At 48.1% G+C, this 26,508-nt stretch overlaps 2 protein-coding genes across 3 annotated transcripts in view; both read left to right on the top strand.

Moving 5' to 3' along the window:
• The window catches only part of C3H2orf92 (chromosome 3 C2orf92 homolog), a 34,947-nt gene extending 34,565 nt beyond the window's left edge, over positions 1–382 (top strand). Inside the window, exon 8 of the mRNA XM_060187508.1 lies at positions 198–382. Within this exon, the coding sequence (XP_060043491.1) occupies positions 198–342 (145 nt within the window). The 3' untranslated portion in view covers positions 343–382. The remainder of the gene's footprint in view (positions 1–197) is intronic.
• Positions 383–25,797, top strand: LOC103124953 (tyrosine-protein kinase ZAP-70). 2 transcript variants are annotated; one of them, XM_007535716.3, is made up of 13 exons: positions 383–512; positions 10,526–10,957; positions 11,343–11,503; positions 17,152–17,290; positions 17,362–17,449; positions 17,523–17,569; positions 17,771–17,822; positions 18,907–19,099; positions 19,525–19,731; positions 22,638–22,830; positions 22,923–23,063; positions 23,150–23,262; positions 25,391–25,797. In XM_007535716.3, exons 2-13 carry the CDS (start codon positions 10,556–10,558, stop codon positions 25,512–25,514), a joined length of 1,860 nt encoding a protein of 619 aa, XP_007535778.1. In that variant the 5' UTR covers positions 383–512; positions 10,526–10,555; the 3' UTR covers positions 25,515–25,797. The 2 variants fall into 2 exon arrangements, with proteins under 2 accessions (XP_007535778.1, XP_060043490.1); XM_060187507.1 differs by lacking the exon at positions 383–512 and adding an exon at positions 669–788.
• The last annotated feature ends 711 nt before the right edge of the window (positions 25,798–26,508 follow it).

Here is a 26,508-nt window from a genome sequence, read left to right as displayed (position 1 = left end):
GAAGCTGTTTAGTGAATTTCTTCGAGTTGTGGAATAAATAAATCACTCTTGTGAGTTGTTCAACTGGGGCCAGCCCCAGGTGGATGCCTCTTTGGAGGGGAAAGCATTTCAGTTTCCACTGAGACCTGGGGAACCCCCTCCCACTATCACTGCTCCCCACCTCAGTATGAAGAGCTTCCCTCATCTCCCTACCCCAGGTATGGTAGAAGCGATTGGAATTGTCACTCTTGCATAGCCCCTGCCTGCAGCCAGCCTCAGTTTACAGGCTGCCTGGGCAGGCTCTGTTTGCCCCGGAAATGCCCTCTGCCCTCCATGGAACATGTGGCCTGTGATTTTCCTTGAACACAGCAACTTTGTGACTTTGACGTAAACTTCAAACACAGCCCCCTTTCCTGTCTTCGCATCAAGGAAACAAGTTGAGTTTCAGAGAAACCTACTACGAAGAGCACGCCAAGCCTTCCGGCCCCACTCCCAGCCAGCCTGGGCCTCTGTGCTACCGCTGCTGTGTCCAGGTAAGCAGCCACCCTCTGGCTTTCTGTTCCTTTCCTGCAGCCACAGGGACACCAGGGCAGCTGGTGGAGGTGAATAACCACCACCCCTTATGCCCCAGTGAGAAATCCTGGGTGCGAGAGGGGTGCTTAGCAGGCAGGGCTCACACTGGGAACCTGGGCTGCCGACATACCCAAGCTAGTTTCCTGGGTCCTAATTCTTTGCACAGAACTCACTTATTGTATTGAGACCCAGAGACCTTGCAGGTACCCAGTTTGCCTTGACACCCACCTGTACAGGTAAGTCAGCCTGGATGGAGTGGCTCCTGATGGGCATTTCCAGGTGTGGCCTGGGACAGTTGGGGGAGGGTGAAGTTGGAAGGTCACTGGGGAGAACAGGAGGACTGTGGGACTGGAGGGTGCCTGCTGTTCAGTGGGAGAAGGAAGCAGAGAAGAGTATGGGCTTGCTGAGGCAAACAATTCCCCCTTCAGGAGGGTCAGCTGAGTGTCCTGGGGACACAGAGATTTTTGTGTAGCCCTTTGCCTTCTGTTGGGTCCCATCAAGACAGACTTCTTGGCTCTGGAAAGTAGAGAAAATGCCAGAGAAAGTAAATATGTGCTCTGACTACCAGGTCCCTGAATATGAGGGTGGCCCAAGAGGACTGTGAATTTGAACAATAAAATGCTGATGAGTTTCTCGACTCACTAGGGTCCCAGGAAAGACTCATATAGGAGAGCTCAGGTCTGAGGGGCACCTGAGTGAAGGGGCAACTGGCTTACATCCTGTTCAATAGCTGTGTGTCCTTGACAAGTTGTCTGGCCCCTTTGAGCCTCACTTTAAATGTTAAACATAGATACAAAGATTGACACCTAGTAGGTGCTTGACTGCTAACTAACTGGTGAGTGAGAGAAAGGTGTCTCAAGGCGGGAAAAGGTCTTGGCAGGAAGAAACAGGGGTTTGTGTGGTGAGCAACTCAGATGAGTTTCATCAATCTTTTTTTTTTATATTTATTTTATTTATTTATTTATTCCCTTTTGTTGCCCTTGTTGTTTTATTGTTGTAGTTATTATTGTTGTTGTTGTTGGATAGGACAGAGAGAAATGGAGAGAGAAGGGGAAGACAGAGAGGAGGAGAGAAAGATAGACACCTGCAGACCTGCTTCACCGTCTGTGAAGGGACTCCCCTGCAGGTGGGGAGCCGGGGTTCGAACCGGGATCCTTATGCCGGTCCTTGTGCTTTGCGCCACCTGCGCTTAACCCACTGCGCTACAGCCCGACTCCCGAGTTTCATCAATCTTATTAAGGTAAATGTAGGGCAGGAGGACACACAAAAAGTCCTTAGGAAAACCTTGCTGGTACAGGGCCAGGGACTCCTGGGTTGGAAAACCCCATTTGTGTCATCTGCAAAGGCTTTCTTAGCAGTGAGACGTGCTTTTTCCTTCTCTTGCCTGCTGTCCAGCCTTGCCCACATGACCCTAGCAGTGGCATGGCTAGGCAGCTCCAGATCTGCAAATCCACTAACCATCTGGTGAGGATTAGGTAGGCAGATGCAGCTAGAGTGCCAGGCATATGGTAGGTGCTATCTTATCATCACATGGTAATTCAGATTCCCACTAATGGCTTCCAGCAGCCCCAGGCTCTGGCCCTCATAGCTAAGGAGGCCTTGCTGGGGCTGTAGCAGCCAGACCTCTCTCTCTAACCACTCCCTGCTACACTCCAAAGCAGAGGGCTAAGGCACTCCCCCTCTTTACCCCAGCTCCCCTTATCCCACTCCTGGGACATTTACTAATGTCCAGAGGCATTTCTGGTCATGACTCAGGGTGTGTGAGTGGCAACTAGGTGTGGGGCCAAGGCTGCTGGATCTGTGGTCCTGCCTGGGATGGCACCATGCTGTTCGCACATCTCAGCCACCATCCTCCCAAGCTTGTGTCCTTTTCTTCATCCCTTGAACCTTTTCTCATATCCTCTTCACACTTACAGAGCCTGACACCAGAGAAAAAAACCCTTTGCTAGGGTCACACAGCTCTTAGAGCCCAGGTAGCAGAGCATTGGAGTTAGTTGTTTAGTCCATCAGCAGATGGACAGTGTACTGACTGCCAAATGGCCCCGATCCCATCCTCTCTGGGCACTCTAGGCTCTCAAGAGCAAAGGCAGCTCAAAGTGCAGTGTCTTGTAGGCTGTTCTGGGGATTTGGGGGGGGGACATGGGGGTCTGGGGACCTAACTCAGTACCCTGGATTCTGTTCTCCTAATGAGCACTCACTAGAGTGATCAGTGCTTCCTGGCTGTTGAGTCAGAAAGACCAGGGTTTAAATCTCGATAGCCGTTTGCAGACTGCTTGGTTCTAAATACCTCAATATTCTCCCCGAGTCTCAGCTTTTTATTTTTAACTTTATTTATTTATTTTTATTGCCACCAGGGTTAGTGTTGGGGCTTGGTACTATGAATCCACTGCTCCTGGAGGCCATCTCTCCTCCTCCTACTCCTTCTTCTTTTTCTTTCTATATTTTATTTTGATAGAACAGAGAGAAACTGAGAGGGGTAGTGGAAGAGAGATAGTGAGACATCTGTAGACCTGTTTCACTGCTTGTGAAACATTCCCCCTGCAGGTGGGGAGTGGAGCTCAAACCGGGGTCCTTATATGTGATGAGCTGGGTGCACCACTGCCCAGCTCCCAGCCTCAGCTTCTTTAGCTGAGGGATGGGGAGCACAGTCCTCACTGAATAAGCCTTGCTGAGAATTAGACTGAATTGTTATGCCCTAAGAGTTGTGGTCTAGTACCAGCACAGGACCATTACTTTTGTGTTATTCAGTTGACAGATTTTATTATTGGTGTTATTTCTTGCTGCCAGGCTTTACTGGGACTTTGTGTGATTCTACCATTCCTATCAGACTCTCTCTCTCTTTTTTTTCCTTAGGTTGATAAACAGAGAGCTAGAGGGATATTACAGCACTGTTCCATTGCTTATGATGTTTCCCCCATACAAGTGCTCTCATGTGGTGGCCGGGGACTTGAACTAAGGTCTTCTTGCTTGGTAAAGTGTGCACTCTACTGGGTGAACTGTCTTCTGGCCTCCATGTAACAGATATTTACAGTTGCATGGCTTAATGATGAGATGTATTTTGAGAAATGCATCTTAGGTGACTTTGTCATTGTGTGAGCACCACAGAGTGTAACCATGAAGACATGGGTGGTGCAGCCTACCACACAGTAGGCCCAGTGGTGTAGCTTATTGGGCCCATCATCTGATAGGCACACTATTGACTGAAACACCATTAAGCAGTATATTGTACTAGAAGGAAGCAGGGGCTTGACTCAGAGAAGTAAAGAGACCAAGCCCTTGGGTGAACAGAGGGGTACCTGATAGCCTGTGGAGGGTGGAGTGGGAATCATGGAACACTTTCAGGAGAACAGACTGCTGAGGGGACCTGAAGCTTGTGGTCAGAAGAGTATGTGTTCCGTTCTGAGCAGAAGAACTTCCTGTGCAAAGCCACTTCTCGTTGTTCTCTCCTACCTCTGAGTAGAGGAGGCATACACTTCCCTTTCCTAAGACAGCCAGGCTGCCAGCTTCCAAGGACCGAGGTGTTTCTACCATCCACCATGGTGGGTGAAAACCTTTTTAGGTCTAAGAATCAGTGACCTGTACACATATAAAACATTTACTGGGCATCTGCTACATGACTAGCTGGTATAGAGTCTCTACTCTCACAGTGCTGGTATTTTAGCAGAAGGCAATGGTATTATGTCAATAAGTCAATATATCACATTTTAAGTGACAAAGAGCAAAAAAACTGGGCTGGGGTGGAGAGAGAAAGGGAATGGGAGTCAAGCCAGGCTTTCCGGGTGATGAGATGACAGGTAGAGACCTACTTGAAGCAAAGGAGACTTGTGGGATGAATGTCCAGGCAGAAGGAAAGACCTTGTGGGCAGGGGAGACAGCATAATGGTTGTGTAAAAGAGACTCTTATGCCTGAGGCTCCCAAGGCCCAGGTTCAATTCCCCACACCATGGCAAAACAGAGCTGAGCTGTGCTCTGACAATAAACATATAAATAAATAAATAAATAAATAAATAAATAAATAAATAAATAAATAAATTTTAAAGGAAGAAAGACAATGCAAAGCTCTATGGCTGGCCTGATCTGGTAAATGAACTGAATTAATAATATCAGCCCATGTGGTTGGTGGGGCACAGAGCTGATGAGGCAGACTATGCAGTGGCTTGGGACATAGTTCTGAGTGAGGTAGAAATCTTGGGGGGTTTCCAGAAGAGATAAACATGATATCATGAAGACATGATGGCCTAGCCACAGGGGATTCCTGCAATCTCCTCACATGCCCCCAAACCTCTGCTGGCCTCATTTTCAAGATAGAATATACCAAGTCTAACTTACCATCCAGGACCATACCATGACTACATAGTTGAGATTCAAATCGGATGCTTTGGTTTTGGGAAAACTATAGAGGAAATAATCACTACCCATAATGCAATTCTTTTTTTTAATTTATTTTTTATTTAAGAAAGGATAAATTAACAAAACCATAGGGTAGGAGGGGTACAACTCCACACAATTCCCACCACCCAATCTCCATATTCCATCCCCTCCCCTGATAGCTTTCCCATTCTCTATCCGTCTGGGAGCATGGACCCAGGGTCGTTGTGAGTTGCAGAAGGTGGAAGGTCTGGCTTCTGTAATTGCTTCCCCGCTGAACAGGGACATTGACTGGTTGGTCCATACTTCCAGTCTGCCTCTCTCTTTCCCTAGTAGGGTGGGTCTCTGGGGAAGTGGAGCTCCAGGACATATTGGTGGGGTCTTCAGTCCAGGGAAGCCTGGCCAGCATCCTGATGGCCTCTGGAACCTGGTGGCTGAAAAGAGAGTTAACATACAAAGCCAAACAAATTGTTGAGCAGTCATGGACCCAAAGGTTGGAATAGTGGAGAGGAAGTGTTGGGGGGGGGGTGCTCACTGCAAACTCTAGTGTACTTCTGCTTTCAGGTATATATTTTGCACTAGTTTATGGATACGTGTGAACATATGCTCTCTGTCACAGAACCTGGTCTATATCTAGGTTTTGGGACTTTGTTAGAAAGTGAACCACCTGGGATGGAATTAGAGAATACTATGAAAGGAAAGGTCTCAACCGAGTGATGAAGCTGAAGGGTTGTCATTCCACATGTGAAGTCTCTGGACACAGTCTGAGCTGAAACATGTTGAGGTGGCAATCGTTGCGTTGATTAGGTTGTGATCGGCAGATGCAATATTATTTGATATGGATTGGGATAGGCATGCGGGAAAGTGGGCCCTATCCTAAGGTTCCAGGACTGTGGGAAATATAGGCTCTATAGTGGAGATGTGAGGTTCCTGCTGTCTTAGGGTTCAAAAAGACAATGGATAGTTAATGTTATCATCACATTATTTGGTAATTGGGTTAACTTTGAAAAGTCCTTTTGTTAGAGTTTGCTGTATAGTACCCAGTATATGTATGTAGCTGTGCCATTGGTTGCTTCTGATCTACTTGGTCTAGGCTTTTGAGAGAGTCCTCATATCAAATACACAGCCTATATATTAAAAAGACTCAGTCTGTGTTTTAAAAACTTCGAGACATACAATTAATTTCCCCCCTCATATTAATTAACTAGTGATTTATATGACTACACTTTACTAGGAGTATACATAAACACCATTCCCACCACCAAAAGACTATATCCCATCCCACCCACCCACCCCCACCCCCCAAAGGCCCAGGAAGCTGCATGTCTACCCCTCACCACAGGGTTTTTACTTTGGTGCCCTACTTTCAATTTAGCCAGATCCTGCTTTTAGTTTCCCTTTCAGATCTTTTTTCTCAACTTCCGTTGATGAGTGGGATCATCCCATACTCATCTTTATCTTTCTGACTTAGCTCACTTAACATAATTCCTTCTAGCTCTGTCCAAGATGGGTCAGAGAAGGTGGGTTCATTGTTCTTGATAGCTGCATAGTATTCCATTGTTTATATATACCACAGCTTTCTCAGCCACTCATCTGTTGTTGGGCACCTGGGTTGCTTCCAGGTTTTAGCTATTATGAATTGTGCTGCTATGAACATAGGAGTACACACCTCTTTTTGGTTGGGTGTTATGGAGTCCTTGGGGTATAATCCCAGGAGAGGAATTACTGGATCATATGGAAGGTCCATGTTTAGCCTTGTGAGAGTTTTCACGACTGCTGTACCAATTTACATTCCCACCAGCAATGCAAAAGGGTTCCTCTGTCCCCACAGCCTCTCCAGCATTTGTTGCTGCTGTCCTTTTTGATGTATGCCATTCTTATAGGAATGAGGTGGTATCTCAATGTTGTCTTAATTTGCATTTCTCTGACAATCAGTGACCTAGAGCAGTTTTTCATATGTTTGTTAGCCTTTTGGATCTCCTCTGAGGTGAATGTTTTGTTCATATCCTCTGCCCATTTTTGAATGGGGTCATTTGCTTTTTTGGTGCTAAGTTTGCTGAGCTCCATAATGAAATTCTAACTTGTCACTGAGTCAGTGTGGCATTTTGTTGGCTAGTGAATGCCTGAATTATCTGTTAGTGGCACAGAGCAGTCTACCATGACCTATAGACAAAGGTGCAGAAAATGTGACTTGGTGTCTTGGGTGTCTTGGGGGTGTCTTGGGGTCTTGGGCAGAGGACTCAGCATCCATAAGAAAAAGTGTGGACAGGCCAGAGTTTTTCCAGCAGTGCCTTGGATGGCATGTCTTGTTTAGGGTGGGGTGGAGATTCCCTAGGCCTGGTTCCACTCTCACCCCTCACACCAGGTACAATGGTCAGTTCATTCCCTATCAGACCTGACTGCTTCAGTCTCCCTCGAGCTCTCTCCATGAGCACTGAGTGGAGACTTTTGATGCTCAGAGTATGCTCTGTGGCACAGTGGGTCTCCTAGACTCTGCTGTACAGATGTGGGGATTAAACAGAAGCTTAAAAGACTGCTTGCGGGGCCAGGTGGTGGTGCACAAGGACCCAGGTTCGAGCCCCTGGCCCCCACCTGCAGGGGGAAAGCTTTACAAGTGGTAAAGCAGTGCTGCAGGTGTCTCTCTGTTTCTGTCCTTCTCTATCACCCCCTTCCCTCTCAATTTCTGACTTTCTCTATCCAGCAAATAAATAAAGATAAAAAAAAAATTAAAAAAAGAAAGTTTAAAAAAAAAGACTGCTTGCAAGAGGTATTCTTAGAACCTTTCAGAGGCTAATATATTATTCATAGCTAATATCTTTCATAGCTTTTAAAAGATCATTGGACCTCTTCCCCCCACCCACCCTCTTTGAAGTATGTTTAGGGTACCAGGCCCCTGGGGAACAGAAGTCATTTAACTCCCAAAGGGGAGTTTGAATGGTGGATGTCAGGCAGATACTCCAGAATAAAAGGTTTCAGGGCTGTGAAAATGAGGCTGGCATTCCATGGTGTCCTGTGGTGGAACTTCAAGCTCTGAGAATGTTGAATTAAGCCTTCTGAAATTACAAGGAGGCCATAAGTTAAAGGGAAGGCTGAATGGGGTCATTCAGGGGAGTCTGAGGGGGCCAGGGCGCTACAGTGGTACAGCTGAGGACAGAAATGCCTGTTCTGCCAGTCCCAGTTGGGGTTTCTCTAGGAGCCCAGCTGGGGTTCCTCCAGGGCTGGCTCAGCTCTGAAGTTGATGTCACTGCTGTCATTACTGGCCGTGAGACAGGAAAGCAGGGCTAATGGTGAGCATGCACTGGGAACCTTCCTTACCCATCCCCCTCTGCCCTGACACTGTGGTCTTTGGCTTGAGATGGTCAGTCATGGCTCATGGCCCTGCATGGTATTCAAGGGCCAGCTTCTCCCCAACCCCCATGCCTGCATGAATGTGCCTCTGGCTACCCAGGCTGCACCTGTGGCCAGGCGGAGCAGAGCTCCTCAAACTGTGTTGCCGACAGTTTCCTGCCACAACTTCCTGCCCCAGAGACCAGCCTCTCCCCCACCAGCCTTCCCCACTGCCTCTGGCCTGTGTCCTGACACTTTACAGGGAGTAGTTGCAAGTCTGGGCATGACTGGCTGGGTTCAGGGAGCTGGAGAGGACTGGGGAGGATGCTCCCAGTGGAGGACACTGGGTGGACCGAAACCTGTGTGAATTTAAGGAAGGCTAATAGCACAGCTGGAGCAGAGGCTGAGGAGTTAGATTCTATGAGGCAGGCAAAAGGGAGCCACAGTAAGTTAATGAGCAAAGGAGACCTTGGGGAAACGTTGCCTAGAAGCAGCTAGTAGATCCTGGAACTGAGCTTGTGTGGAAAACAGATTGTGGCATTCAGCCAACCACAAGCACCATGTGAGTTAGATCTGAATCTCAGGCTGTATTAGTAGAAACAGCCAGTGGTAATCAGAGGATCAAAGGAGGTGATGCTAGCACAAGCCGACCTCAGGAGAGAGATCTGGATTAGATTGTGTGGCAGCATGTGTAGACTGGATGTCTCCACTCAGAGGACAGGGCTTGGGGCACCCCCAGGTGCTATGCTAAAGTGCTGCTTGTATTTTTTTTTTAATAATTTTTATTTACTCATTCCCTTTTGTTGCCCTTGTTGTAATGATTGATGTCATCACTGTTGGATAGGACAGAGAGAAATGGAGAGAGGAAAGGAAGACGGGGGAGGGGGGGAGGAGAAAGACAGACACCTGCAGACCTGCTTCACTGCCTTGAAGCGACTCCCCTGCAGGTGGGGAAATGGGGGCTCGAACCGGGATCCTTACGCTGGTCCTTGCGCTTTGTGCCACGTGTGCTTAACTTGCTGCGCTACTGCCCGACTCCCTGCTTGTATTCTTCTACATAAGAAGATTGTGGTGTACCTTATGGAAATAAAACATTTTTGATAAGCTTATAGTGGTATTGGCCAAGAGTTCAATATTAATGAATCAACAACATATATTAAATAAGGTGTCTTTAAACACAAATACATAGGGGCCAGTCATGGCTCATGGCCCTGCCTGGGATTCAGGGGCCAGCCTACCCCACCTCCATGCCTGCGTAAATGTGCCTCTGGCTACTCAGGCTGCACCTGTATGCCGACAGGTGGTGGCATACCCAGTTAAGAGCGCATAATATAAGTGCACAGACCCGAGTTTGGGAACACTCTCCCCACCTTCAGCGAGAATGTTTCACAAGTGGTGAAGCAGGTCTGAGATGTCTGTCTTTTTCTATCCCTGTCTCCCCACCCTCCTCAATTTCTCTCTATCTTACCAAATAAAATGATGGGGTGAGAGGGGAGGAAAAAATGGCTGCCAGGAAGAGTGGATTTGTAGTGCCAGCACCAAGCCCCAGCAACTGGAGGCATAAAAGAAAAAAAAAACCTACAAAAACCACAAATACATATAAAACAAGGTTATATACTAATCAATTGATGAAAATGTTGTGACCAGAGACTTGAAGGAAACTAAACTTGAATTTTCTTTACTAGCAGTAACTTAGTGCTTACTAACTCAATGTTTGCAGTGACTTCATGGAACTACCACCATAACAAGAGGAATTGAATCTATAGTCTACTCACCTGTCCATTCAACAACATTATTTTTACTTTATTTATTTTCCCTCTTGTTACCCTTGTTGTTTTATTATTGTTGTTGTAGTTATTATTGTTGTTGATGATGTCGTTGTTGTTGGATAGGACAGAGAGAAATGGAGAGAGGAAGCGAAGACAGAGAGAGGGAGAGAAAGAGAGACACCTGCAGACCTGCTTCACTGCCTGTTAAGCGACTCCCCTGCAGGTGGGGAGCCGGGTGCAGGAACTGGGATCCTTACTCCAGTCTTTGTGCTTTGCGCCACGTAGGATTAACCTGCAGGGGAGTCGCTTCACAAGCAGTGGAACAGGTCTGCAGGTGTCTATCTTTTTCTCCCCCTCTCTGTCTCCCCCCCCTCCATTTCTCTCTGTCCTATCCAACAACAATGACATCAATAATAACTACAACAATAAAACAACAAGGGCAACAAAAGGGAATAATTAAAAAAAAAAAAAAGGGCCGTGAAAGCACTTAATCCTGTTCTGATCCGCAGGGTCTAGCAAGAGCCGGAGTAGAGGCAGCGATGCCGGACCCCGCGGCGCACCTGCCCTTCTTCTATGGCAGCATCTCGCGCGCAGAGGCAGAGGAGCACCTGAAGCTAGCGGGCATGGCCGACGGGCTCTTCCTGCTTCGCCAGTGCCTGCGCTCGCTGGGCGGCTACGTGCTCTCGCTGGTGCACGACGTGCGCTTCCACCACTTCCCCATCGAGCGTCAACTCAACGGCACCTACGCCATCGCGGGCGGCAAGGCGCACTGCGGCCCGGCCGAGCTCTGCGAGTTCTACTCCCGGGACCCCGACGGGCTGCCCTGCAACCTGCGCAAGCCATGTAACCGGCCATCGGGGCTCGAGCCGCAGCCCGGGGTCTTCGACTGCCTGCGGGACGCCATGGTGCGCGACTACGTGCGCCAGACATGGAAGCTGGAGGTGAGAGTGGGCTGGGAGGTTTGGGAGCTGGAGGGTTAGGGTCCCGGCTAGGTGAAGGAAACTGGGAGGGGGAGGCAGGCATTCTGTTGATGGAGGCGCCCTTTAGTGGAATGGTCCACGGGGCAGGTGGGCACTACACCATGGGGCACAACTTCCATTGCCTGGTCCTCACATAGGAGTTGCATCTGGGCGCTGGCTGGAACGAGGCTGGGGTGCAGCGGGGTGCCACCTCGGAGACCCACTAAGGGGGAGTGGGAGTGGCTGCACTCCATCACCTGAGTGTGAGCCCAGGCCACTGTGAGGGTCTGAGAGAGGACAGAGTGGCCCTGCAGCCACGCACTTGGTGACATTGGCAAGTTTCCTGGACTGACCCTTGCTTCCCTAGGGCGACGCCCTGGAGCAGGCCATCATCAGCCAGGCCCCTCAGGTGGAGAAACTCATTGCCACGACTGCCCACGAGAGGATGCCCTGGTACCATAGCAGCCTGACACGTGAAGAGGCCGAGCGCAAACTCTACTCAGGCTCTCAGACCGACGGCAAGTTTCTGTATGTGGGACTTGGGACCTGGGGCCTTGGGGTTGTCAGGCTGGGGCTTGAGGCAGGGTATATGAGGCTATGCTTATGCTCATAGTTGCCACTGGGTTGTGAGTTTCTTTGTGTACAAAGGGACTGTTACATGGGAAGGGAGTAGCCGTTTGGAGGACTCAAGAATTGTGTTGTCTGGTCTGCAGTTCAACTTTTTCTTACCAGATGTTGACCTTGATCGAGTGGTTAAACCTGCCTGCCTTGATTTCCTTTCCTTAACAAATATTTACTGAAGAAGTACTGTATGCTTGGCGATATCTCAAACAAAAAGGACATGGTAATGACACAACTAGATGAAACAGATGAATCAGTAAAATGTAGCAAGTTCTGTGTGGTAGGTGGGAAGGGGGTTCTTTCTAAGACCAGGTGGCTTTTGAATAAAGAACTGAAGATGAGAAGTGAGCTGTGCAGAAAGGTGTTGCTGTCTGTGGGGGATGGCAAATACAGTCAGCAGGCAGGTTTTGGTCATGTTCAAAAGGAGGCCAGTGGGCTTGGTGCTGAGTGAATGAGGGCTAGAGTGCTAGAGAGGAAGTGAGGGCAGAAAGGTGGTTTTGGCTGGATGCAAGAAGCAACTCCCTCCAACTGTCTTTTGGATGATAGGGTTTTTTTGGTTTTTTGCATTAACACAGTTTATGACAGTCTTAGAGTTAACCCATATGTTGAAATAAGTGGGATCCTGAAAATCAGGGCTGACTGGAGAAGCTATATGCCAAAGTGGCCTCAAATGTCAGAGGTAGATAGGACTACACTGGTCATGGAAAGTTGAAGTTGAGGGAGCAAGAGTATGGGGACAGCGTGAAGACTGAGACTAGCACCGTCATTCAGAAGTAATTGTCACAGTGACTCATACTGGAGAAGTGTCTGAGACCAAAGACAGCTATAGTTCTGGAAAAGCTAGGCAAGGTATGCTGCTGACAGCAAACATTGCAGATTCTACTTGTAGTTCTTGTGATCAATAACTGCTTACTCAACATATGGATAGTCTGGGGCAAAAGATCAAAGCCACAGGCATAGAACCCCATGTGAGGCCTAGGGGGAGAATGTTCCTGGCAGATAGGCATGCCTGGATGGGTTCAGACTAGGACCAATGCAAGACAAGGGTGCAGAACATGAGAGGAAGACATATGCCACTTAAGCTTGGAAGTAAGACCAAAGCCATAATACCACTGACCACAATTCAGAGCTGGTGAAGAATTGAAGGAATTATATATAATACTGTTTGCTGCAAAAGCTTGTTTTGTTTCTGCATGATTTCAACATCTGACTGATTGAACTTGGGAAGAAACTTGATCCCAGAAAGGACTTTCAAGGGCATATTGTTAAGTGTTTCTTAGTCTCTTTCAGGATCACAGAGCCCTTATGCTAAACTCTTTTAGCCCTTTTAGCCCTCTCCTTTTATGTGCTCTGTCCCCCAGGCTATTTACTCCAAAGGTTTTGCATATGGCTGTATGAGATAATTGTTGATCCTCCTCCTTGGAATTCTTTTTAGATTATGAATCTTTCTCATTTTATGTGAGAAGAAACTGAGGCATAGAAGGTAAGCATCTTGCTCAAGGTTGCACAGATAATCTGTGGCACAGCCAGGTCTCACACCTAAGCAGAATGCAACTACAGAGGCAGCAATGGATTTGAATCCTAGCTTTATCCCTAGTCAGTTGTACAGTTTAGGCAAGAGATATAGTCTCCTTATGCCGCAGTTTCCTCTTCTGAAAAACAAACCACGAATATATGAAGAATTTAGAGCAATTAGGTTAAGAAGTGGGATCTCTTATTTTTGTCACAATTATCAGATCCTTTTTATTTTTAAAGTGGAGATGCAGGTTGTTTTCTTTGCCTAGATCTCCAGTTGAAGCTCAGTGTTGAACTGCAAGAACAAGACTCTGTCACCACCTGTGAGGTTTTTGAAAATCAAGTAGAGCTTGTGACATTCAAACATCCATGTTAACCACATCACCTTTGTGGCTATTATCTAGGAATAAAATGCTTGCTTTTTTTTTTTTTTTGTGAACTGATATGTCTTTCCAAACAGAGAGTATCAATTAGCTTTTGCTGTATAACAAACCACCTAAAATGTCACAGTTTCAAGTATGTCATTTATCTCACCTTAGTTCAATGGATTGGCTATTTGAGCTTAGGTTAGCTGGGTGGTTCTTTTGCTGATTCCTTTGGAATTTACTCACCTGGCTGCTGTCAGCTGGAGGGCAAACTGAGATGGATGGTTTGGGAGTCTTCACTCTCATGTCTGGACATTGGCAGGCTGTGGTGCTTGATTCTTCATGTGGCTTCTCCAGCCAGCTGGTGGGGTAGTTATATGGTTCCTAGGAAAAATGAAAGAGGGTCCAGTGCTCAATCACTTTCAAGATTTTTCTTGTGTAATGTTTGCTAATGTTTTACTTGACCACATGATCAAGTCTTCATCCAGAAAATGTGTAAATAGAGTTCTTCTGTTGATGGGAAAAGCTATTTTCATATTGTGACTTTATAAATATACACTCTGTGTATTTGTTGCTGAGTACTTGAGTACTGGGTGTTGAGTTTTCATTGTCAGTTAAAACAAACAAACAAACAATCTTAAGATTTTGACCTTAAGAGGTATTTTTCACCTCTCAAAGAGGAGAACTAGTAACTAGAGACCATAATCTCCAGGCCAGACAACTGATCTAGTTATGGACTTGCTTTTTTTCCCTCTCATGTGGGATGTTGTGTTTCTTAGTTTGTGGTAAAGTTCTCTTTTTTGCGCTTTGGTGCTCCCTATCACTCCTACCCTGGTTTCTTTCTTTCTATGTAATTTTTTAAAAATTTATAAAATGGAAATACAAACAAGGCCATAGGATAAGAGGGGTACAATTCCACACAATTCGCACCACCAGAACTCTGTATCCCATCCCCTCTCTTGATACCTTTCCTATTCTTTATTCCTCTGGTAGTATGAATCCAGGGTACTTACCCTGGTTTCTTATCCCAGCAGCAGACACTCCAGCTGTTGTGGGCTAGCCTGAGAACCCCATTAGCCTTCATGGCGTTGCTCTCTGGGCAGTTGCAATCTGGGAATGGGTGAGACATTCACAGATGCCTCTTGGTCCCTTGCTGAGATTTTGTCATGTGATCTAGGGATATTACTCTTACCTTTGACCTGAGGCCTGATTGCAAGGTGACTTCATACCTATTTTGTTCACCACTGGATTCCTGCCCTCAGAACAGTAGTTCGCATTTAGTAAATATTTCTTCAGAGAATGAATGTCCACAGACAGGACCCAAGCTCTGGCTAAGAACTTACATTGCTGAGATTGGCCATCAAAATAGCTAGTTTCTGAGAGTTGGGTGGTAGCGCAGGGGGTTAAGTGCAGGGGGTTAAGTGCAGGTGGCGCAAAGCACAAGGACTGGCATAAAGATCTCGGTTCGAGACCCCGGCTCCCCACATGCAGGGGAGCCCTTTCACAGACGGTGAAGCAGGTCTACAGGTGTCTCTCTTTCTCTCCCCCTCTCTGTCTTCCCCTCCTCTCTCCATTTCTCTCTGTCCTATCTAAGAACAATGACATCAATAACAACAACAATAATAACTACAACAACAATTAAAAAGACAGCAAGGGCAACAAAAGGGAAAATAACTAAATAAAAATTTTAAAAACTTTAAAGAAACCAAAATAGTTAGTTTGTTATGTTTGAGATTTCACTGCTTCCAGGCTATTTTTTCCTTCAGGTAGAAAGATGGGAGAGAGAGAAATACCACAGTTCCAGAGCTACCCCTCATGCTATGGTATTCCCATGTGTTGCCAGGGTTCAGATCTGGGTCATTCACATGGTAAGGCATGCACCCTAGTTTGGGGAGTTATCTGTCTGGCTCCAAATGGCTAGTTTCTATGCCTTTTGTCAGTCAGTTCTTCTCCAACTCTGCAATTCCTTAGACTTTTAGTCAACACAGGGCCCAAGACACCCCCCCCCAGGACCTTTTCCACCTGCTTTAGACATCTATACTTAATATTGAAATATAATATTTTTACCAATGACTCAAGATACAACTGTTTTGACTGGGTTTTTAACCATGGGAAGTGAAAGTGTAGGCATCTGACTCCAAATTGGTGTGTGTGTATGTGAGAGAGAGAGAGAGAGAGAGAGGGAGAGAGAGGGAGAGAGAGGGAGAGAGAGGGAGAGAGAGGGAGAGAGAGGGGGAGAGAGAGAGAGAGAGAGAATGGGCAGATGGGCAGGTTCCTACTATAGAAAGTTAACATTTTTGAGCACTCAACTCAAATGTGGAAGATTTGCTGCTTACCGGGCACAATTCCAGTAGAAGGCAATCAAGGGTCTCTTCTGTTATTGTGAGGATGAGATAAATCATTCTGATGTGTATAAAGGTGAAGTAGACGTGAGGTTGATACCTTTGTTGGTTTTCATATATCTCCCTCCCCAGGAAAATGACTGAATGTCTCTGCATAGACTTGTGAGTCATCGGTGGGTGGCTTTGTGTCTGCCAGAGGTGGCCAGGTAGATACCTGAATGACAGAGTATCCCCAGAGGAAATCCAGCCAAGGATTGCTAAGAATCAGGCCACAGGTGTCTGGTGTTCCCTCTCTGGATGGTCAGGTGTCTAACTGTGAGTGAGTGAGCTGGCTAACACAAAGCTGAGTTCCTGCTATGGGAGGCCTATGAATCCCTCTAGCCTAGGATACTGTGTTTGTATTTCTGCACCAACCACCCACCACCCACCACCTCTTGCCACCAGAATATTGCTGGGTTCTGTATTTTCAGAACAATACCACCATTCCTAGCAGGTATCCCCTCTTCCTGCCCCCTCTTTTCTTTTCTGATAGAGACAGAAGAATAGAGAGGGAGAGAGATAGGGTGGGAAGAGAGAAAGAGACACCTGCAGCACATCTCAAATGGTCATTAAGCTTCGACTCCACCCCTATAGGTGGGGATTAGGGGCTTGAACTTGGGTCCTTGTGCGTGGTAATGTATATGCTCTACTGAATATACCACTGTGTGCTGTGGCCCCCTCCCCCTGCACCCTCTTTTTTTAAACCGGAGCACTGTTCACCTCTGATTCATGATGGTGCAAACATGAAAGTCTATTGTATAAATTGCGTGTTATCTCCCAAGCCCTGGTTATCGTTTCTCTCTCTGTGTGTGTGTGTGTGTGTGTCTCTGTCTCTGTCTCTCTCTCTTCTTTCTTTCGACCTGCTTCACCACTTGTGAAGCAACTCCCCTGAAAATGGGAAGCTGGGGACTCAAATTGGGATCTTTATGCTGGTCCTTGTGCCTTGCGCCATGTGTGCTTAACCCGCTGCACTATCACCTAGCACCCCTCTTTTCTTTCTTTGTTTTTTCTTTTACCAGAGCACTGATCAGCTGTGGCTTATGGTGGTTTGGGGGCCTGGGCCTGGGACTTAAGAGCCTCAGGCATGAGAGTCTGTTTGCATAACCATTGTGCTATCTACTTTACTATGAACTCTGCCATTCTCTTCTCTTCTCCTTTCTTCACCCTGCTGACCTACTACTAATAGGTCTGGATTGGGGTTGTAGGGAGTGGAGTCATAGTATGTGTGTAGATCCTTTAGGAGAGCATCGCAGGGGATGCAGATGGTTGTAGCGGTGCCATCTCCTCCCATCAGGCTGAGGCCCCGGAAGGAACAGGGCACATATGCACTGTCTCTGATCTATGGGAAAACTGTGTACCACTACCTCATCAGCCAGGACAAGGCTGGGAAATACTGCATTCCAGAGGGGACCAAGTTTGACACACTCTGGCAGGTAAGCCGCCCACCCACCTGTTTGAGGGAGGCTGTGGTGTTCAGACTGTGAAATCTTCCCTTGCCCCCTAGCTGGTAGAGTACCTGAAACTGAAAGCTGATGGGCTCATCTACTGCCTGAGGGAGGCCTGCCCCAATGCCAGTGCAAGTGCCAGCTCAGGTGAGTGGGGTAGAGAATGGGCTGAGTGAAAACCCCTTTCCCTCATCCCTCACTGCCCCTTCTCCTCCTCCAGGGGCTGCTGCTCCCACACTCCCCACCCATCCATCCACATTCACACACGTGAGTCAGTCATATTGCAAAATTGGTGCTCTGAGGATGGGAGAGGGTGAGTGGGTGAAGGTGGACTGGAGAGGGGGCTGGTGTGGGACAGCAGAGGGGTCTTTGACACTTCCAAACTGTGCTTAGTCCTCAGGGGATATGGGAGTTATGAGAAGGGATGGGTGCTCCCAGCTTGAGCCCTTCTGACTCTGTGACCTTTAGGCCCAAAGACGGATCGACACACTCAACTCAGATGGATACACCCCTGAGCCAGGTGAGTGAGAAGGGAAGGAGATACTGTGTGTGTGCTGGTGCCAGATTGGGAGTAGGGTCCCTGTGTGGGCCCTGCGTGGTGGCAGGGGCAAGTGTGCAGGCCCAGCCTGCCGTGGCTGATTCAGTTTGATGTATGCAGATTCTACACCTGAGGACATTCAAACTACTGCACATGCATCACACCTGCACACTGTGTGCCTGCCCATGGGCTTACTTGTGGGGAGGGCACCTGGCTGTGCCTGGGTACCTAGTCTGTGCCTGCCACACTTTAAGCTCACTGTTTTATGTTTAAAGATATATTTATTATCTGAGAGAGAGAAGGTGAGAGACAGAGGATGAGAGAGGAAGAGAGGAACCAGAGCACCTCTCTTGCAAATGCTGTGCTGGAATTAAACACAGGATTCGAGGCTGCAAGCACTGTATTGTACCTCTAGGCTGCCTCCCTGAGTCCTCAGTGTGGATCTGAACTCGCTGACTCCTGATGTGCCCTGTGAAGTAGTCATGGCAATTTTTCTCATTGTATGAATAAGAAAGGGAGAACAAGCCCTTCTAAGGCCTTTTAGCTTGGCAGTGCTGGAGCTGGGCTTCAGTCCAGGCAGGCTGGCTCCAGAGTCCATGTCCCAAAGGGCTGCTCCAGGTGCTCATGTGTTTGGCGGGTAGCTGAGGGCCAACCCCCTTGTGTGCTCAGAGTGTGTATGTGGTTGTGTGAACAGAGAGGCTGACCTTTAAAGCCCTTGTAAACATGGCTGTGTGGTGTATGCAGACACAGAAGGGCATGGACATGGCAGTGTACACACAGAGACACGATGAGAGTAGAACACACAGGGACAAGTGTGTATGCCCCTGCTGCTGCACACATGCTTCAGATCCACATACTTAGGGAGTCTCCTTAGAAGTGGCTTCACAGAGACCCACAGTTGAAGCTAGGAGTGCACACACCAGCTGTGCAAGTGAATACACACCTTTTTTGGTTTTTTTTTTTTTTGGTGGGGGGGGCATGTGCCTTGAGGGCATTGAGGTCTCCTTGCCCTCCCAACCTGCTTCCTTCCACTGACCTGGGAGGGCCTCCCTGTGTGTGTGCCCAGCACGCCCAGTGTCCCCAGACAAACCACGGCCAATGCCCATGGACACGAGTGTGTACGAGAGCCCCTACAGTGATCCCGAGGAGCTCAAGGACAAGAAACTGTTCCTGAAACGCGAGAACCTCCTGATGGCTGATATTGAACTTGGCTGTGGCAACTTTGGCTCAGTGCGCCAGGGCGTCTACCGCATGCGCAAGTAGGATGCTCTTGCTTGTGGTGGTGGTGGGGAGACAGTGGAGAGCTGCAGGAGGGGTATGACCTTACCTTGCTTTGGCGTTGGACCCAGGATGGGACCATCAGTTTGCCCTGGGAACAGGAAGTCAAGTGGTAGAAGGTGCTCTGGGAGTGAGAAGTGGCCCTGAACCAGAAAGAGGTTGAGTTGCCCAGAGGGGAGCAGGAGAGCAGCCCCCTCACCCCAACCCCCCACCCCACTGCATCAACCAGTCATTGGATGCAACTACTCTTCAACACAGTTCTTTTCAGGAGACAAGCAGCTTAGATGTGGGACTGGGCTGCGGCATGAGGGGATGCCCTGATGGTGATCACGCCACAGCATCTCTCCTCTCCTCTTGGGCTCACCATGCTTCTTTCTCCCCCTCTGGGGATTATCCCTGGGGACAGGAAGCAGATCGATGTGGCCATCAAGGTGTTGAAGCACAGCACGGAAAAGGCAGACAAGGACGAGATGATGCGAGAGGCACAGATCATGCACCAGCTAGACAACCCCTACATTGTGCGGCTCATCGGGGTCTGCCAGGCTGAGGCCCTCATGCTGGTCATGGAGATGGCAGGTGGCGGGCCCCTGCACAAGTTCCTGCTGGGGAAGAAGTGAGTGCTTGGCTGGGCTGAGAGACATGTTGTGCACACTTATCTGTGGGTACACTCATGCACAGTCTGTTGTGCACCCTGACGGCCATTCGTTCACACCAGCGGGGTGCAGTGGTTAACAGTGCAAATGGCAGCACTGGCCCTCTAGTTTGAGCCTCAGCTCTCTTGTGTGCCCCAGCAACTTTCATGATTTATCAGTGCCTCGGTTTCCTCACTGTACCACAGTGGTGAAAACAGTATTTAGATCAAGGGACTTCTGTTAGAAGCCATGAATCAATCAATACTAGCAAAGTGCTTAGAACAGCACTTAGCAGGAGCTTTGCAGGTATTAATTCTGCAATGAAATCCACTACCATGTGAACAACTGATGGTCACTTACCTTTGACCTAAAAGACCAGCAAACTTCACTATAAGACTTATTTCTCTATTGCATGATAGTGCATTTTTATTTATTTATTTTGTTGCTATTTTTATTTTATTTTTATAAATTAGACTGTTTACTGATATTTTAAAAAACACTCATTTATTATTTTTATAAGAGAGACAGAGACCAGAGCATCAGTTGATCATATTCAATGCCAGGGATCAAACCTCATCTGTGCTTTACCTACTCGGCCACATCCCTGTCTTGCATCAGGGCTATAACAGGAAAAAACTAGAGGAGAACAAGCAGCAAAGAGCATGTGACTTGCAAAGGGTAATGGTTACTATTTGCCCTTGACTAAAATGTTCACACACTCTTGAGCTGAAGAAATTATATTTTCATTTGTATTTCTTCCTTCCACCAAATCTTACCAAACAGACCCAATCTCTCTCTCTCTGGATAGTGACAGAAATAGAGAAGGAGAAGGAGAGAGAGACATAGAAAGAGAAAGTGAGAGATAGAGAGAGAGAGAGGAATCTGCAGCACTGCTTTATCACTTGTGAAGCTTCTCCTGTGTAGTCAGGAACCAGGGGCTTGAACCTGGATCCTTATACACTATAATATGTGTGCTCAACCAAGTGTGCCATCACGCAGCTCCCTACAGACATGATCTTTAACCCTGTGGCCACTCCACCTTTCATTAATGCTCTGCTTCTGCAGTCAGCCCCTCAACAGGTGTGGGCAGTCTCTCTGTGATATGAAGAACTGCCAGCACTATCATTATTACTAATCATAACTAATTAATGGTAATGATAACATTACCAGAACACAGAATAAACAAGTCTCTGCCATGTATTCTTGTCAGGGAAAAGAGGCTTAAAATAAAATTTTAATGTGATAAAGTGCTGGAAGATGACAGCCAAGAAAGTCAGGGAGGGAGGTAAGAAGATGAGTTGTATGACAAGGATCTGGGGGAAGTGTGGTCCAGAGGGAGGGTGTGGCCCATGTCTGGTCTGATGGAGGAACAGTTCTTCTTCTAGCATTTGCCCTTCTTCCGTAGCCAGTCAACAGCGTCAGGTTGAGCCTGATGTAAAGTTTCGAGACCTCCTTTGAATCTGGAGAGGTGGCAGTCGTTGACTATGTGGGTCATAGTCTGTCTGTAGCCGCAGGGGCAGTTCGGGTCGTCTCTGGCTCCCCAGCGATGGAACATAGCGGCGCACCGGCCATGGCCTGTTCGATAGCGATTGAGGAGGGCCCAATCATAACGTACTAGGTCAAAGCCGGGTTGACACTTGCAGGGGTCTGTGATGAGGTGTTTGTTCTTTACCTCAGCTGACTGCCAACTCTGTTTCCAAGAGACTGGAACAGAGAAGTTCAGTGTAGGCATAGGGGACCAGATTGGGTGACGAGATGTCAAGCGTTGGACAGGGTGGGCGAAGATATCTGCGTATATTGGCAGGTCCGGTCGAGCGTAGACGTGGGAAATGAACTTAGATGATGCCGCATCCCGACAAATATCTGGTGGGGCGATGTTGCTAAGAACTGGCAGCCATGGAACCGGGGTGGAACGGATGGTTCCAGAAATTATCCTCATGGAGGAATATAATTTGGAATCGACCAACTGGACATGGGGAGGAACAGTAAGGAGGACCTTTGATTGAATCGGAGTGAGTGGAGGGTAGATGATGGAGCAGACTGGGGAGGGCAGTGCAGGCTTTGGGGAAGACTTAGACTTTTTTAAAAAAAATGTATTTATTCCCTTTTGTTGCCCTTGTTTTATTGTTGTAGTTATTATTGTTGTTGTTACTGATGTCATTGTTGTTGGACAGGACAGAGAGAAATGGAGAGAGGAGGGGAAAACAGAGGCGGGAGAGAGAGACACCTGCAGACTTGCTTCACTGCCTGTGAAGTGACTCCCCTGCAGGTGGGGAGCCAGAGGCTTGAACCAGGATCCTTATGCTGGTCCTTGTGCTTTGCGCCACATGCACTTAACCCTCTGTGCTACCGTCTGACTCCCAGACTTAGACTTTTTACCCTGAATGAGACTGGGGTCCTGGGAGTCCATGAGCAGAGGAGATGGACTTGACTATGTAGTGGGAGTAGATGTGAGTGATGAAGGGGTTAGAACAGTGTAGGGGAAGCAGAAGTGAGAGGAATGGGAGAATGAGGGAGATTCTGAAGGCAGAACCAGTAGAATTTGCTGATGGTTGGATGTGGGGCCTTGAGAAGAGAAGGGAAGGGAGGAACCAGTCTCTCTCCCTCTCTATACATAAAGTCAGTAGCTTAGCTTTCTCTTCCTTTCAATTGGTCATTAGGTCCCCTGAAGGCTTTTAGAGGGTACAGGCAAAAGTCTAAACTTTAGGAACCGTAGTAGAGAAGTGACATTTAAGGCCTAGAGAATGGATGAAGACAAATGGCCTGTAGTTGTCCCTCCTGTATCTGTAGCTGCATCCTTGGCACATAGCACATGCTCAAATGTGCTGAGATGTGGGAGATGCAAGCTGTCCCCTCTTGGTTGACCCCACCTTCCCCTCCACCCCAGGGAGGAGATCCCCGTCAGCAATGTGGCAGAACTGTTGCACCAGGTTTCCATGGGAATGAAGTACCTGGAAGAGAAGAATTTTGTGCATCGAGACCTGGCAGCCCGCAACGTCCTCCTGGTCAACCGGCATTACGCCAAGATCAGCGACTTTGGCCTCTCCAAGGCACTGGGTGCTGATGACAGTTACTACACTGTGAGCCCCCCTCCCTGTGGTGACCAACTGGGTGGGATTTTACAGGTGAAGGGTCCCTCAGTCCTTCCCCAGTAGCATCTCTCCCTCTCCAGGCCCGCTCGGCGGGGAAATGGCCGCTCAAGTGGTACGCCCCTGAGTGCATCAACTTCCGCAAGTTCTCCAGCCGCAGTGATGTCTGGAGCTTCGGGATCACCATGTGGGAGGCCTTCTCCTATGGCCAGAAGCCCTACAAGGCAGGCACAGGCAGAGGCAGGGAGGAAGGGATGGGAGGAGGATGGCCCTGGTTTCTCACATGTGTGTTTGGCTCTGGCTTGAGCAGAAGATGAAGGGGCAGGAGGTCAGGGAATTCATCGAGCAAGGCAAGAGGATGGAGTGCCCACCGGAATGTCCACCTGAAATGTACAAGCTCATGAGTGACTGCTGGATCTACAAGTGAGTGGGAGTGGGCAGGAAGACCCCAGCTGACCAGCTGCCTGGATCCAGGGCAGCCTCGGTATCCACAGTCAGTCCAACATAACACAACCCTATACAATCTCAGTGCAGTGAATTACCCTCTACAGCCTTTCCAGAGCTCAATGTCCTTATTCCCTTCCCAGACCTATTCCTAACTCGTCAACACACTGACCCTTACAGTAACACCCTGTGGACACCCAGTGCTTGAGAATCTAAAGTTCCTACTCCCCACCAACCAACACTCAACACACTGATCCTAACTCAAAACAAGTCAGTACTCTGTTAGCCAAAAGATGATGCTGATGCTCAGAATATGACCACATACTCCAGCATCTAATTCCTCAGTCTCTCATGAGCCAATAGTGAACACCTCACTTGCCCAGACAGGCCAACACTGAAACACACACATATTTATTTGTTTGTTTGTTTATTTATTTATTTATTTATTTTGCCACCAGGGTTATTGCTGGAACTCAGTACCTGCACAACACCACTATTCCTAGTGGCCATATTTTCCTCTTTTCTTTGTTTTCTTTTTAATAGAGGGTGAGAAATAGAGAAGGAGAGACAGAGAGAAGGAGAGATTCCTGTAGAGCACTGCTTCATCACTTGTGAAGTTTTCCCCTGTAGGTGAGGACTAGGAGCTTGAACCTGGGTCCTTGAGAATGGTAATGCTTGTGCTCTATGGAGTGAGCCACCACCCAGCCACACATTTTATATATATTTATTTCATATATATTGCTGTTGCTAGGGCTCAGTGCCTACACCACAAATCCACCACTCCTGCCAGCAATCTCTTTCTTCCCTCCTCTCTCTCTTTATATGATAAGACAGACATTGAGAGAGGGAAGGGAAGACAGAAAGGGAGAAAAGGGGTCGGGTGGTAGCGCAGCGGGTTAAGCACACACGGCACCAAGCACAAGGACTGGCGTAAGGATCCCAGTTTAAGCCCCTGGCTCCCCACCTGCGGGGGGGGGGGGTCTCTTCGCAAGTGGTGAAGTGGGTCTGCAGGAATCTGTCTTTCTCTCCCCCTCTATCTTCCCCTCCTCTCTCAATTTCTCTCTGTCCTATCCAAAAGCAACGACAGCAGTGACAACAACAATAATAACAACAATGATAAAAAACCAAAACAAACAAACAAGGGCAACAAAAAAGGAAAAAAAATAGCCTCCAGGATCAGTGTGGATTCGTAATGTAGTGCAGGCTCCGAGCCCCCAAGGATAACCCTGGAGGCAAAAAAAAAAAAAAAAAAAAAAGGGAGAAAGACAGAGAAACACCTGCAGTAATTGTTTCATCACTTGTGATGCTTTCTCCCTTCAAGTGGGGTCTGGGGGCTTGAACCTGGGTCCTTGTATATGGTAATGTGTTTGTTAACCAGGTGCACTACCACCTAGTTCTTCACCTCTGTCTGGTTAGAGCCAATTTGTAAGCTTCTCACTATCCCAAACAACATGTATCCAAACAAGCTGCTACCCTGCCCTGACCATCTCAGCATCTGTTACCTTTCCTCAACATCCATCTTACTGGTTAGTGACTGTGACACAGACACCAAGACACCCCAGCAATCCAATAAAGGGACATCCTGCTTGTGGTAAATAAGTAATAAATGATGCCTTCATCCCTTTGCAATGTGTGCTAACCCAATGTGTGTTAATCCAGGAGTAACACCCCACAACCAGAGGCCAGCACCTAACACCCCATCACAGTACTTGGTACTCCACACACAGTACAATCAATACCCCAAACTCTCCACTGACCAAACCCTTCATACTCTACTCTTCTGCTCGCTTCGGAGGGACAGACACACGTGTGCACAAAAAATACCTAGGCTCTCAAGGTATTTTCCAAGGTATACTCTCAAGGTAGTGTTCCAGCTCCTCATGATTGATCGTTGTACTCGAGACTAAATGAATTGAATGCCCTAAACTTTCACCAGTTGACTGATGGCTCCCCCAACATCCTGTCTTGTCAGTAACGCATCCCCAGAGACTTGTGCTTGACCCGTTCCTTTCTGCCACCCCACCCCGTCCTGTCCTGAACCTCATGGATTTCCTGACATTGGGTGCCTAGGGTGTGGCTAGTAACTTTGATCTGCCTCCCTTCCCAGGTGGGAGGACCGCCCAGACTTCCAGACTGTGGAGCAGCGTATGCGCACCTACTACTACAGCTTGGCAAGCAAGGCTGAGGGCCCTGATGCATGTGGAAAGGCAGCTGAGGCTGCCTGTGCCTGAGTTTCAGCTTTTCCAGGGCCTGGGGCCCATCTTCCCTGCTCCTCTTGTGCCCTATGTCCCGTGCCAGGACCAGGGGCCCAGTGCCTCTCCCACCAGCCGGGCTGCAGAAAGGGAGAGGCAGCCACAGCCTTTGTCCACCAGGACTCTCCTCATCCTGGACTGACTGCAGGCCCTGAGCTGAGGGGTGTTGCTTACCCACCTTCCTCTGGGAAGGGGAGTCTTCAGAGACTCATCAGGTGGCAAGTCCTAAATCACTGGAATAAACTCAGCTTCTCTTGGTTAAGGTGCCTCATCTTTCCTGGAGTGAGGGTGGGACCAGGAAATGGGAGTGGATGAGTGGCTGGGGGATAGCTCACCCAGTAGAGTGCCTGTTTTACCATGCCTGAGGCTCTGGGTTCGAGTCCTAATGCTTCCTGGGAACACCATGGATGGCACTGAGGGAGCTATAGTGCTTTCATAACTCTCCTGGCCATCTCTCCTTTTTTTTCTATCCTTAAAAAAAAAATGAATAAACTTGGGAGTCGGGTGTTAGCACAGCAGATTAAGCGCATGTGGCGCAAAGCACAAGTACTGGCATAAGGATCCCGGTTCGAGCCCCAGCTCCCCACCTGCAGGGGAGTCGCTTCACAGGAGGTGAAGGGTGTCTGTCTTTCTCTCCCCCTCTCTGTCTTCCCCTCCTCTCTCCATTTCTCTCTGTCCTATCCAACATTAACAACATCAACAATAATAATTATAACAATAATAAAAAACAAGGGCAACAAAAGGGAAAACAAATAAATAAATAAAAGAAAAAATTGAATAAACTTCAATGGCCAGACCAGGGTGTTTCTTCTTGTCTCTGCCTTCACTGGTTGGCTGTTTGCTCCCAGGTGCCCTTCCTTAAGGCTGAGTCAAGCCCTGGCACCTGAGCCTGCATAGCTCACAGGTGTGTTCAGTCCTGGAGGGCAAGCCCTGAGCTTCCTTGCAGGCTCAGGTGCCAGGGCTTGACTCAGCC

This window comes from Erinaceus europaeus, chromosome 3 (genome assembly GCF_950295315.1).
Source record: "Erinaceus europaeus chromosome 3, mEriEur2.1, whole genome shotgun sequence".
Lineage (NCBI taxonomy): Eukaryota > Metazoa > Chordata > Mammalia > Eulipotyphla > Erinaceidae > Erinaceus > Erinaceus europaeus.
The sequence above is the reverse complement of the archived record's forward strand: the minus strand, read 5'-3'. Positions and strand labels throughout refer to the sequence as shown.